Here is a 14,862-nt window from a genome sequence, read left to right on the forward strand (position 1 = left end):
AACACGTCCACTCAAGACAGAGGAGCAGTTTAGCATGTATTACAGAATCCAGTTCACACTTTACCAGCTCCATGAGGACAGAGCACTGTGCACGGCTTTGACATAAATTCCTGATCTGGCTTAGAAAGTTGTGAGTGACGGGGTTTTTAAGTCTCAGGCTGATGTGAAGCGAGTCAAAAGGAGCTCCTAAAGTGAGCATACCCTAAATCCGACCACTTGGAACATACGTCTGAGTTCTGCCTCAATCCGTCTCTAAAGATTCTGTCACAATGTCTTCTTGGAAGGGAATACAGGACAGAAAGAGGGAGAGAGGGAAGGTAGGTGGTGTTCTAAAAATAGCCTTGTCTGTCAAAGAAGTCCAATTAAACCCAAATGAACAACCGAGTGCGCTACACACTTATTCAAGCGTGAAATTACTGGGTGGTGTATTACAGAAATTCAGTTAGAGGACGGTGATGGACACAGGAGGGGACAACATGGATAAGAACGTACTGTTTTGCCTTGGAGAGACTGGGAAGTGATAGTCTGGACCGGGATCCCTGCAGGCATGGACCTCCTGTCAGGTGGGTAGGCATACTGCAGGACATTTAAAGACATGTTCAAATGTGGATGTGCTTTAAATTGTCATGCACAACCATGTACTGTACTTGTACATATCCTTAGTGGTGCTTAGCCATTTATACACTTTCTGATATATTTGGCAAAATATTGAGCTCCTGTCACCACAAATGCAATGAAGATGAAGGGAATTTTGTCTGTGCTCCTCAAAATATCTTTTTCTAAATTGCTAATAAGAGGACATTTTAGGGTAGACTTTTTTTCTTACGCACCAAAATGACGTAAATAAAAACTTAATAAGCAACGTTTCTTTTCCAAGAACCGATTATCCAAAGTACATGCTGTCAACAGTTCTTCAAAGGACTATTTCTGATGTAAATGGAAACTGTTGGCAGCGTGCTCTGACACTGATTGTGGAAGGCCATTTCATTTTTGTTTTTTAATCTGCATAAATTGTGCGCGCCTTAACCGACCTTGTTGAGTTGCGGCCTGTGCCGTCTGTCGATGCTCATGTCTCCTCTGTAGACGGGAGAGGACACCTCTGACCGAGCACTGTTCATGTTGTAGGATCGCATCGGAGAGTAGCCCCCGTACATGGACAGGGAGCCGTGGGAGGGCGAGGGGGGGATGGAGTGGCTCGGTGCGGCGTGATCCGACAGGTTGATCATGGTTTTGGGACTGGCCATGTTGCTGTAGAGCCCCGGCGGCCGGGTGTAGGCCTGCCTTTGCTGCCACTCGAACAGCTGCCACATGGTGTCATCGCGCATGGAGCGGCGCTTGTCGACCGGAGAGGGACCCAGGGCCTGGTCGTACAACGAAGGCGACATGCTGCAGATGCTGTCCCTCTGTGCCATGCTATTCCTGGGCATGCTGCAGTAGCCGTCGCCATAATGAGGCATGTATGGCACCCGGTGGCTTGGCATGTTTCTAGGCAGCGTCTGGTATGACGTGATGCTGGGGGGAAGTAAAACAATTTAGTCGTACCATTTACAAATTATTAATATTAACACATAAGTAGCAGAGATGCATTATCTACTTTAATAGCTATATATTTTCATTAGGAAATTATCATCAGCCATCAAAGAAGGTACAGCGACTGAAGTCTTTAATTCAGGTTCAAAGTAGAGAAGAAGTTGCTTGTTTGTAGTCGATTAGACTTTAATTTCTCAGTTTTTTAAAATCTTAAATAACACAAAACAAAAACACCCAATTATAACTTGCTAGCTGCCTCCCTCATCAAAGCATTGTCATGTTATGATACAGCGAATCAGTAAAAGGTTTTAACTCGCCTTTTAAAAAAAAAAAAACTTTGTTAACAAATTATCCCTTTCCAGTGATGAAGCTTTGAAAAGCTCCACTTCCACAGCGAGTTCAAAGTCAGTGCATCCGTCACAGAGAGAGCTTCCTGTTCAGACTAAACCGTCTGTAAAACTCAGGAGCATTAAAAAAAAAAAAAAAGGCTTCTGACTACATGGAAAATAAGCATTATTCTGGAGAACATGTAGTGACAAACAGAGACTGCTGAAAGATTTGGATGGCGAGAATATGGAGAGGGAGTTTACACTCTTATCACAGAGGACCGCTACAGAAATAAGGAGCTAGGATCTTTATAAATTCACGCTTTGCTCAAAGCAACTATTAGTCAAGGAGTGAATGGAGGCAAAGACTGTGTCAAACCAGAGCACAAGCCAGGTGACGATAAACAGATGGAGAGACAGACACACTGACAGACGGGCAGACAGACACAGTGAGAGAGAAAGATTAATCCCAACCAATTAAAAATGGGACTCTCACAGCAGGCCCGGTGGCAGCCAGTAACTGTGGCTACCAGCTCTGCCCAGCTCTGGTTGATCCCCAGTTCTACTTACTAGTACACTTAACAGTGGAGTATCAAAGTGTTTAAATCACGGTGAGGAGCGTGTGAATCCTCTGGCTTTAAACAAAACAGCTTTTGAGAGAAATAGGACTAAGAAGCTTTGGGAAATTGTAGTCTGCACATGTACTGCATGTGTTCACTCAGATGCTCAAGGAGAACCCCTCCAGCCTCGAGATGAGGCTGAATCAGCGTTTCTAGATACATTTAGCCGAGATTCAACTCTTGTGCAATAACCTAAAAAACAACGTGTGCTGACATATTTTCTCCTCTAGCAGCACAAATAGTTTGAGATCGCATAATGAAAAAAAATTGGAAACAATAAGGTGTTTTTTCTGTTTATCATATAAACAAGCCAAACCTCCTTGTGTCATCATCCTGGTTGCGTCCTCTCTGACTACGGACCCACTGCTCTAGTTGCTGCATGGAGCTGGTCCTGTTCAGGGTGCGGTCTGGCTCATGAGGGGGACTTTGCTGAGGAGGGACTCCGGTCCCATCAGGTGGACAATGCTCTCCGGATCCATTGACCTGGGGGCTGCGGTGTGACCCGTCCGTTTCCGTGGGAGTCTGCGGCGAGGCGATGTTAGCCTTGACGGCCGCCGCCTGCACCGGCTGCAGTTTGATGCTGTTGATCTTGGTGAGCGGGCGCTCGCGCTCCGCCCCCTCCTTCTGGAAGCCGTAGCGCTCGGCGTCTCGCTGCTTTCTCTCTTCGTCCGCTGCAGTGCGCTCACGGTCAACCTCGCGGTTCAGTTGATTGTTCTGGATTTCAGGCTGTGTGAGGGGAGGCCTGTGGTTGGCTACATGATTGATGATCTCCTGCGGTCCACACTGCTCCACTTTTAGCCTGTCCAACCTGATGAATACAAAGAGGAGGCCTTATAACGGCAAACATCTAAGACCATATGTTAGCTCAAGGCAATCAAGACACATAAGATCACCTGCGCAGAGATAGAAAGATGATTACTCCATTAAACTCAATGGGAAGCTGGGATATTCACCAGTAAAAAGGTGATTGAGACATTGTATGGATAAAATATACAGTCCCTTTGTGAACCTAATGGGGGCAGCTCTGAAACAAAAAGAAAGAAAAGGGGTGGAGGTGCTCAATGTCTCTTCCAGCTGCCGGAGGAGGCCAGGCGTGTTAAAGGAAATCAGATATCTCCAATAAAACGTTTGCCTCTTCTGGGGCACGTCACGAAGGTGCTGCTCAGACTCCGGTAATCCATTTGCAGCTCCCTCTCGCCTCCTCTCTAGAAGGCCTATATACAGCTCTGTGCTCCTCAGGGAGGTCTCCGGAGGTAATCGACACCACTACTCCTTGGCCTTAGACTGACTCAAGGTCACGGTTTCAAAGTTTGGCAAATTCCCTTTAGCAGCACGGCTCACTGGGTTAGCAATAGGAGGGGAGTAGGAAAGCCTTTCCTTCAGACTTTCCACACTTTTAAATAGCAGCACTAGTCACGTAATGTCTTCCCCAGCCATCTGTGGCTCCACCACACCAGTGGAGCACACATTCAGTCCAAAGAAAGGTCTGTGTGCATTTACTCATACTTTATAAAAGATTTTGAAGAGATTGTAGAAACACTTAAAGGGAAAGCTCTTTAACAGATAAGGAATTTGGCTGCCATGTCTTGTTCTTTTAGACCACATTAAAATGAAAAGATATGACTAGATACTTTATAATCAGGATAGCCTTTAGTCTAGATAGGCATTGCCTTATAACAGGATCTCACTGTCCTTTTGCTGTTCAGTGAATTTCAGGCACTACTGCTCTGTGTAATTACAAAGCACTTCACCACTACGCCTCTGCTCACCCATGTAAAAGGAGGGCATTAGACAGGCGGGCTGCCAAATGACAGACATTTAACACAGTTTAAAAAAAAAAGGACAAAAACCCCTATCCTGATGAGTCACTGATTCTCATCAGCCAGCACAGCTGTGCACAACATCCCCAGATCAGCCAGCACCATGCGTTCACAGAGACTGTATGCCCACATGGCATCCGTGTGTACGTTACTCTGTAAAAAGAGTTAAAACAGTTAAAGACAGTCCAGAGATGTCAGAACCGGGTGGTGAACTGTTGCTTAAGAACTTAACAGGCTTAGCAGGGGGATTTAAAAGCACTTGCTTACAGCACAAATGCTAGAAAAGAAAAAATCTGGATTGAGAATCGAGCCAAGGAACTAAGTCAATGTTGCTTAAAAAAACTGCCCTCAAATGCCATATTTCAAATGTCTTTTTCTCCATTCAAAAGCGACTCTCCCAACTTCAAATAAAACACAGGCTCTCTGTAAAAAACGACTACAGTCGTGATCTTTTTACAAACCTTTTGACTGGCTCTGAATGCACAAGTGCAGCATCCGTCATTACTTTCATCCACGCCTCCATCTCTTTGGCGGTGTCGGAGCAAAAATAGTACGTCCGCATGTTGGGATGCGTTGCCTGTTGTGACAATGGACAGGAAAAGTGACACACAGAGAAAGTTACCTGAAAGAGAAGAGAAAAGCATCACGTCAACTGGGATCACACTAACACTTTAACACACGTTTATCACTAAACATGTCATTTATTTCAACAAATAGCGATACGAAATGTGATTGTTTGTGAAATACTCCTGGCTGTGGGCATCTGTATTATCCCCAAACATAAATCAAACAAGGAGTGACTGGAGGGTCATGCATACCACTAGATGAGGGGAGTAAATGCACCACAATACTGTAGGACTTACCATGCAGTTCATTGGATGGCAGACACATTGTTCCTTAGTTGCTCTGTTCCCTTGCAGTGAACAAACCAATATATTGTTAAAGCCAGACACAGAGAGAGAAAAACTGAATGTTTAGTGAACAACCTCAATATCCTGTTTACCAATGTCTGAAAAACAGGAGAAAAAAAAGCACAGTCAGTGCTCCAATTACATGAGAATTATCTTGGGAAATAAGGAACCTTTAATGACATGGCCGTTTGAGGGACAGGACAAGTTTAAAATGAAAAATAAGTAGTCAGAAAGTCAGCCCATTCCTGAGCAAATCACTGTAAACTGAAGAGGTCGTGGGCCACTCTCGTGTTTCTCTCTTTACCTCAACTCTCTCTCTCTCTCTAAGTTGGAAAAGGAGTGGGCTGTGTGGTTGGAGAGACCTTGAGCAGACTCCTGGGCGTCTGTGTTTGGCTGTACTTGGCAGGATAACTTTGTTGTCTCTTCGGAATTATGAAGGACCCACAGTCAAATAGTGTACACACCACTGAGATCCCATTAAATATGCCTGTTGCCCTGTAACTTGGGGTTTTCGACTGGCAAGTGCTTTCTTTGCTTTCTTGCATCGAGCAGAGTCCAGTTGAAGTTATGAAAAATGACTTGCATTACTTCACTCTCAGTCAATTGGAAAGTATTTCTTGCAGTAACTTAAAAGTTACTACAAGGAACTTTAATTTTGTGTCAACAAACCAGAACCGGGTCTGACGGTCTGATCCGCTCAGTCCTGGTTCTGGTTCTTCTGTCCACGGCAGCCGGTCGCTGCTGGAGGCCCGGCTGGAGTCCAAGTTAAAGGAGTTTCTGGTGAGCCTGCATAATTTCATCTAAATCCGACCCGGTGTAACTTATGTAGGTCACACAGAGGCATCAGCATTAATTTAAGACTGTTTCAAAACCAGACAAAAGTTCCACACAGTAACTTTAAGAAAATACAAAACGTGTTTGAAGCAGAGTTAACCTAGAACTGCTATATGTGGTTAAGAAAACACTGTTTTCTAACTTTCAAACGGTATAGCAGTGATCAAAAGAACTTTTTGTGAGGTTTGTACGTTCATCATCTAATTGTATTAGAGCTTTGTGTACACTCATGATTGACCTTTGCTCTTAATGTCCATATCCATAAGATGTGCAGTCTTACAAAGTTTGAGAGGGATGAAAACATGCACTGACCTTGAAGGCATATTTTCTGTTAATGTGGTCGTCCACAGACAGCATGGACACACGGAAGCTCGGCAGGAGGATGCTGCCAAGTATCCCCTCCTCCTTTTCATCTGCAGACGAAAAACAACGCAATGCATCAGTCAACTTCCATTTCTCCATGATATTTCACTAAACTCTTATGTGGAACACTCATTTCTGTAAACATAAAAAAAAGGGCCAGAAGACAGAAAAGAGGCGTGTGTCGGTCAGATGAGCAGTGTCCAATCAGTGGAAAAGATGAGCATTGATTCAATGTCCTATGCAGCTAGGCCGCTCTAATCCTCATTAAGTTAGCAGACAGGGCTCCACATTAACAATGGAGCGCTCTCCACAGGGGGGATTAGATTGAGTCCCGGGTTTTAAGCAGAGAATTGCTTAACCTCCTAATTTGTTATAAGCAATCTGCATTGCAAACCCAAAACAGTGCAGGAAAAACAAAATATATCAGCGGAGTGACAGCTGCAGTCCCAAAACGTGCAATTGCTTTGTCTGATTGGTGTGTGTGTGTGTGTGTGTGTGTGTGTGTGTGTGTGTGTGTGTGTGTGTGTGTGTGTGTGTTGGCTGGGGATGTTGTGTTGAAGTCTCATGACACAAACTGGTCAGAACTGGGATGAACTAGGCTAAAGGTGAACGGTGAGTAATATTTTGGGGGATAAGTGGTATCTAAACTCTGCTAGTTACAGTTACAGTATGTTTTTGCATTGGAGTCCATTGCTGAAGTCTGAAGGATCGATCGGTTCTCCAGCATCACCTGCAGCTCACTAGCCCCACATGTATCTATTTACCCGGCCTCGGTGTCGCTGCACGGTGGGGATCCTAAGCTCACAATAACAGTCTGATATCTACAGCAGATAGCGGTTGAGCTTAGTTGAGGGGCGCAGCAGTTCGTGACCTCTCTGACTACTCTCTGCTGATGGGTGGATTTCTCAACACGTCCGTCCGGATAAAGCCTTTGGGTCGGCTGCTGTCTGTGGCTTTTATCAGCCAGTGGGCGGAAAGAAGGCGACGGGACTGTCAGACACCAGAAATAACACAGACGAGATGTCATCCTGATCAGCACAAACGATGACTGTATCCGCATCAAGTGAGCAAGGGGCATTGGGATGTGTGGACTTCTATTCTCGCTGTAGCAGCAGCCTTACAGTAGACTTTGACTGCAATTACTTTACATTGATCCACAGGATTTGTTTCTTTTCTTTTCTGTAGGAAAGCTCTCAAATGTTCTCCTGGACACAGCTGTGTCAATATTGGACGTGAACATTAGTGCTGCGTGAGTGACGCCAGGATGCCCACTCAATAGCAGTCAATGTTGAAGAGGAGGGTTTGTAAGGACAGACACATTTTAGTAACTAAATGGCATTTGTTTAAACTGGACTGGGATTCCCACAATAAGCCTAACATGAAATAGAAATTCATTCAAGTTTCTGCTTCAGTATAAATAGACACGTTTGTCTTCACTCAATTACAGAATTATGTTAAAACCACACATATTCAGAAGGATGATCACAGTGATCATATAACAGTGGTCCCTCCACTGTGGAATTAGAAGAGGATCTTTAAATGTAATGTGACTTAATGTGACTGAATCCAAGAACTGCGCTAGTTTGCAACCACTGTATCAAAACAGCATCATCTCTGGAACCTTCTTTCATGACTTAACCTGAGTGTGAAATCCCATTTGCTGCTATGCTTTCTCTATCAACAGTATGGCCGCATCCAAGCTTTATTTAAAGCCCCGGCTTTGCTTGGGGGGATATAATGATCACTCAAACAAAATCAGATGACAGGAGAGGCATTTCAATTAATACGTCTCCTTGGGTGGTCCTGTCGGGCTGCTTACCACAGGGCCTCGGATCCACATATTATTAACATTTATTATGGCTCTGAAGGTCACAACAGCAGTATTGTTGTAATCATGAAACATGTCTGTACTCACCTCTGTAGTAGAAGAGGCACAGATCAGACAGAACAAACCACCTCTTCTTCCACAGCTTCATCCCCGTGCTGTCCTGAAAACACACCAGAGCAATAGGGAACATTTACTGACTGGGAAAACCTTGCTGAAATCCTTGGATTGAATTAGTTAAACTGTTTTACATGTGATTAACTGCCGGCCTGCTTATAGTTATAGAGTTACAGATGAATAGTACATTCAAAAAAACTGAAGCCAATCAATTACTTTTCTCATTTGCTTGAATTATGCGCTATAATCCGATGTCTCCAACTCATTAATAGGTTATCTACAAACCAGATATCACTTCCTGTTTGGTCTTCCTGCACACTGGGGGTCTAAAAGGCCTCCTTGGACTCCTTTTTGTATTATGTAAGTACATTCGTTCATTAATGGAGACGGTGTGGAACACATCCACTTTGTACGGCAACATTTCTGCCACTCAAAAGTTAGATATTGGCCCGAGAGTAATGGGTACTTGATTTGATTTCTGTCATGAAATAAACATAACAGAGAGAAAGTACTCCACCGTGTATAGAAATGCAACCAAATAAACAGCGTTCCCTTTTAAAGAAGAAGACTGTTGTTCAGTAGGCAACAGAAATAAATCTCCTCTGCTTAAATTGTTCTTTGGTATTGCAATGCTGTGATCAAAGGGGTTTCCAGGCTGCGGCTTGAAGAGGATGAAGGGTGAGGAAGAGGGTATTAACTCCCCCGTTCGCTTTATTGGAAAACTTGAGCAGAGTCCTTAATCGTGGATTCCACCCGGAGACAAAAGCAGGGGGAGGGACCTCAACGACTCTGTCATTATGGTCAAACGGCATGTGGGCTGCAGTTTACTTTAAATGGAAATTCACTTCCATGAACCAGCATGTTTAACACATTAGTATCAAAAAGTCGCAATACCAGATGCTGCTCAGCGCGTCCATGATGGAGGCACATCAGAAATGCAACGGAGAGATTCAAACCTCCTGCGTCCATTAATTCATCACCTTCCCTCTGTTCAATCAAGGTCTTAACCACTCATTTTACAACGTGTTCCTGAATACACTTTATCAGAAGTTATGTCAGATCTTGCTCCGTTCAGGCGGGAAAAAGAAAAAACGAGGCTTTTACCATCACATCAATCACTGTGGCATTTTGTTCTCCCAGTGGCTCAGCTGAAGGGCTGCAGCTTTTCCTCAGCCAAGGGCTTCAATAGCTTCCAGGTCTCAATGAGGCAGGGAAATAAAAGTGCAAATCCAGCCTGTATTCAGGGTAGCAGATTTGTGAGTCTTTTGCTTGATCTACGTCACCCTGATTGAGGTCCCCAAAGAAACAGCAGCTGGCAGCTGAACCAAAGGAAGCCATCATGTATTCACAAAACTGCACCAGGAGGCTGCAATCAAAAGTAAATGAGTCTTCCACTTAGGAAGCATGAGAGATTCCTGTCTGGCAGAGAGCTGCCTCAAGCACCCCCTCTTCACCCTCCTGTGAGTAACCAGGGAGCTGTGATGAGGGATTGGTATTTAAACAGCGCCCGCACTGGACAACTGGCTGAGCAGAGACACCGGACAAAGAACTGCTCAGACCTTGTAAGACATCAAAAAGCTTCCTTTGTGCTGAAGACTGTTGCTGCAACTCTTACACGGAGAACTTACCGTTGTTCTGTGTGTAAAAAGGAGGGAAGTTGTAGAAACACAGAGTTTGCATTCACAAGGTGTTCTAAGCTAAATTCATGGACTTTCCCCAAAATAATATATAAAATATATTTATAAATATCAATCACATTACAAATTAACTTTTAGATAGACCCAAGAAATGCACGACTTATATATTATGTTTGAATTATAATTAGTTATTTGTCTTCTGCTGTTTTGAATAGGTTGCCGTGTTATTGTGACTTTATGTTTGATTATTTTTTTTATGTAAAAAATGCAAAATATCAATGTATTAACCTGATTTCATGGCAATCCATCCAATAGCTGTTGAAACAATTTAGTCTTGACAGACCGACACACCGCTGGGCATGATGCCAAGTTACCGGTTCTGCTTCACAGCACATTATATGATTTATTGTAGTGTTTTATTTGAAGTCCGACAAAATCGCTCACCTGTTTATAAAGCCAGTTTCTCTTGATCACTGGGGCACTGGGATTCCTCCTGATGGAGTTGGACCTCTTGCCAAAGTTGTGGATTTTTTTGGAAGGTCTTGATGGCTAGACACACAGTATGAATGAGTAAATGGCAAAGTGAACGCAATAACTTGGCTTTTAAACTTTTTTTTCCATTATTTTCCTAACTCAACACACATGCAGGATTATATATTCGTGTGTGTCACTCACTCTTTCTGCTGGGCTACCGGGGTTTGCGGCGTAGTCCGAGCCGCCCGTGTAGTTGGAGGCCTCGCTCATGGTGCTTAGTGGCCGATCCTTCTTGTCATTCGCCGGCACTTTGGAGGCAGATCTAAAGAAAAAAAAAAAAATCATCAGAAAAATAATGGTTACACAAGAAATATAGCCAATTTATGTCTGCTGACCTTGATAAAAAAAGAGAATAGGAAGAAGCAGACTTTATCGTCTGTTGCCCCATCTCTCTGAAGTTCAAATTGTTATAATGAGATCTCAACATGGGCCTATGAATCGTGCCAATTACTCCCACCATGTCACTGCAGATACATTCCCAGTTGTCTTACAGCTTTAAATGGACTGCAAAGTCTGCCTGACTTATCGAAATGCAGCAGTTGCTGCACTGAATCAGGTCAGGATGCCTCTGGAAGACAAAACTATTTGAAAGCAAAACTTGAAAGCCTACCGAGTTCAATACATTTGCTATAGGTTAGAACACCTTGTGAAGTAAGATGTCTCTGGCCCGTGGAGATACAGTACATCACTGAGGAAAGGGAACAGCGCTGTGGTCTAGAGGGAACCAGAGTAGAGCAGAAATACTGCAACCATGAAAAAATAAATCCCTCAGATATATTGGTTTTAGGTCACTGAACAAGGACAGAAACGGCCAACCCTGCACACATTGCACCATTCAGCATAAATGATGCGTCATCTACATCCATCAGTACCTAGTAGATCAATCTGTCAATCTATCAATCCGTTAGAAATACACACAAGACTGTTAACACTCCCAAAAAAAAAGGAAATCAGAGTCAATTTAGAAATGCTTTAACAAGTCAGACTCCATGCTGTTATTCACAAACATGAAGAGGGATCACAGCAGCAGGCAACACACACAGGACGTTCATTCCCGTGCAGCACAGTGACAGGTCTGATACGACCAAAGACACAACGATGATGACCACAGACTAACTCCGTCTTATCTGTATTTAAAAGGAAAGTTAAATGGTTTGTTTGTTCCGAGGCGACGCTTAGCTGCAAGAAGCGGCGATCTAACATCACGTCCATGAGCTCCGCTGATTGCTTGTTCAATAAGAGAATTTCAGACACAAGATAATCGTTTCTGTTTAAGTTGACTGGCTGTTACCAAAGCTACCAAATACATAAGGGGGTTCTGTATGGAGGGGACTCATCAAGGAAGTCATTGGCTGGACAAGTGGGTGACTAAAGCACTCTCAAGCTGAAGTGCACACAATTTTCAACTCACAGCTCTGAAATAGCCGCTTGTGCAGAGTGACGAGCAGCCGCTGACATTTTGCCGTCTTCTCCCTCTAATGACATCGCTCAAGAAAATGAGCTCGGAGGATTTGCAGCACTTCCAGTGACGGGCGAAATCCCGAGTGAACTATAATCAATGGCGTGTCGACCAGCCATCAAAAACACGCGGGTTGGGAGGGGGGGGCGGAGAAAACGGACCGACTCTGTGGTGTAGGAGAGGTGTCGCTCTATTCGATAATCAATCTGTACGCAGCCAAAGTAGTGTGTGTGTGTGTGTGTGTGTGTGTGTGTGTGTGTGTGTGTGTGTGTGTGTGTGTGTGTGTGTGTGTGTATCAGTGCTTCAGTGTAAGATCCGGCCGAGATCTGATGGAGAACGATAGAAGGAATGGTGCTGCATTACAGTCCTCATGCACGGCGTAAAAACGTCTTACGGCACTACAGTACATATTGGATTTGGGTATTCAAAAGTAAGACGAAATAAAGGTTTTTTACTGTGAACACAATAAGTGTTAAGATGAAAAGCAACAATCACAAAGAAGGTTCTAGGATTAAATATAAAATTAGAATATTAAGAGAAAAACTGAAAGTTGTTTGATCAAAAACCAAATATGTTCAGTTTACTATGACACCACTAAAAGAAGCAAATCCCGAGGTCATTTCTGGTGTTTGAGCTTGAAAAACTTGAATGACTTAAAATGAACACATTATCGAAATAGCACTAGTTTACATCTGTACAGTGTAGGCTTGTTCAATCCCAATCACAAAACTAAGCCCCGTGCCAACACAACATACAGTAGTTGTAAATACTATGAATGAAGCCGAGACGATGCGTGTTCAGAGGAAAACTCTTCAGCTCGTTTAACTCTTCGAGGCATTCCCCCCCGTCTGGGCCTCTCCAGCATTCACTCAACCACTCGCAGGGAAAACAAAGAGCACCCGCAAACAGAGACCACCGAATGCTTCACATCTATATCTGTAACTTAGCTCTGCTAAAATGTTCTCATGAACCTCCACAACATGCTGTTTTGAGTGTCTGTCTGCCTTAAAATGACTACTTTCCTGTTTAGGTTGGTGCTCGTCTCCACACAGCAGCAGCCCACAGGAGAAACGACTGATGTACCAACACAGGAACACCAGAGCTAAACCACTTTGTGTTTACCACCAAATCTCATATTGAAGCCTGAAAAACATTAATATAACTACCTGCAAAGGGAGTTTCATTTGGTAAAATGTTGGCTTTGTTTATGTGCAGACACAGCGTAGGTTAACCGAGCCTCTGTCACTATGGAGAGGTTATTAAGACCCACATATTAAGACTAACTCGTATGTATCAGAGTGTCACATCGCTGCCGGGTCCGCCATGGATTCTGTGTGCAAATAGAGTGAGGAGGGATTACACTGCCACTGAAGCTTGGCGCTCTAAGCACACTGGGGGGGGGGACTGTGAACTGAGCGGCTGAGGGTGCATTTTAAAATGACCACACAGCATTTCTAAAGAAATAAGGGCGCTTTCAAACACTTTTGTTTGGCGGTGAACCTGACCTCTATCTTTTTAGCAAACAAAAGAGTAGGAGACAAGGCCGGCATACGCAGATCAAGCCATCAGATACATCAGTCACAGGTTCAGAGATGCAGAGCTGGGTGCTAAACCAAAAATGTAACGATACAAACATCATTTAAACACCCAATTTGACTCATCCGCTGTGTTTTTTTTAGTTGCTCATTAAGGTTAAGATGAACACAACGAATGGTTCGGACAGTTAAGTGCACCTTACAGGACTTTGGAATGCAAATGCATAACAGGTAATCAGGCAAAAAACACCATCAAAACACCCACAGTCTGTTGTTAGTGGACAACAAGGGTCATCAACAGAAAAACATATGTGGAAAACACACAGCGTCCATTTGCACCCAAGGGTGTATTACCTACTAAACGCTGGGTGACACAATTTTCCACAATTCACACTACAAAACAGAGGAAAGACACATGTTGAGAAAGGGTTGTAATGTTTTCACCAATGAGGGGTTTTAAAGATCTACTGGATCTATTAATGTGACCATATCCAAGACGAGACGGATTAGCTCACCTAACAGGTCTTTTCTCTGGTATAAAAAAAAATATGAAAGATATTAATAATGAATTACTAAAACATGATATAGCGCTAGATTCTTCACATTAATTCAAGAAATCTAACATTGCCATAATGCAGTCTTGCTCACTGATTTTCCACATCCGCTCTAATGGTCTAATACATGCAGAGATATTAAAGGGGAAGCCTCCACAGTAATATCTGCACAGTAATATCTGCACGGCTAAACCTTTGACACATTTTACAGCATTGCATGTCGTCATACGGTCCCGCCGTAATTGCAATGAACGCCGCGCTCTAGAAATAAGTTGATTGCTGCAGACGTGGTCAGATCATGTTTTGGTAAACCCGTGTTACATGTGAGTTATACAAATATCTCCTGTCAGCCTGCACATGGTCATGTGGAGCACTAAGAATAGACCCACGCATGTACAGTAATGACAGCAGAATGCTGAGGCGTCCACTGAGGTGCGAGGAGCCACTTTTCAAAGACCATGACTTGAGCAGTAACTCGCACATACCTGAGAGCGTCAGTGTGAGTGACAGATGTATATAATAGAGCCTTTTTATAACCCATAGGCAACGTTATGAGAGGCTAATGTACGGGTAGTAGCTTTAATTGGTCCCTCAATAACACAGCGGTGTGTTCTGTGCCATCCATTTCTCTGTGGGTTGGATACAAACTCCTCTTAAAACTAAAACTGAGAGACGGAACCTTAAAAGTCAACAATAATTGTGACAAGGACAACAACAAAGATCCGGGCATCACTGACTCACCTTTTCAGGTTGCATTCAGGGACAACGGGAGTTTTGATTATCTGCATCAAAACATT

General features: G+C 43.6%; 1 protein-coding gene across 5 annotated transcripts in view; it reads right to left on the reverse strand.

Annotated features, from left to right (window-relative positions):
- The window catches only part of LOC137880870 (pleckstrin homology domain-containing family A member 5-like), a 68,345-nt gene that overhangs the window by 13,716 nt on the left and 39,767 nt on the right, over positions 1-14,862 (reverse strand). For 4 of the 5 annotated variants that reach the window (XM_068722417.1, XM_068722415.1, XM_068722414.1 and 1 more), the window contains 8 exons: positions 10,659-10,779; positions 10,428-10,532; positions 8,320-8,392; positions 6,354-6,454; positions 4,758-4,873; positions 2,793-3,284; positions 1,032-1,512; positions 493-576 (listed from right to left, as the gene is read on the reverse strand). In XM_068722417.1, coding sequence (XP_068578518.1) covers positions 493-576; positions 1,032-1,512; positions 2,793-3,284; positions 4,758-4,873; positions 6,354-6,454; positions 8,320-8,392; positions 10,428-10,532; positions 10,659-10,779 — 1,573 coding nt within the window. Of the gene's footprint in view, positions 1-492; positions 577-1,031; positions 1,513-2,792; positions 3,285-4,757; positions 4,919-5,159; positions 6,298-6,353; positions 6,455-8,319; positions 8,393-10,427; positions 10,533-10,658; positions 10,780-14,862 lie in introns of those variants that run through there. The other variant, XM_068722418.1, reaches the window with a different exon arrangement.

The sequence above is a fragment of the Cebidichthys violaceus genome, unplaced genomic scaffold (genome assembly GCF_023349555.1).
Source record: "Cebidichthys violaceus isolate CVI_PGR_0920_01 unplaced genomic scaffold, fCebVio1.0.p SCAF_3, whole genome shotgun sequence".
NCBI classification, from domain to species: Eukaryota; Metazoa; Chordata; class Actinopteri; order Perciformes; family Stichaeidae; genus Cebidichthys; species Cebidichthys violaceus.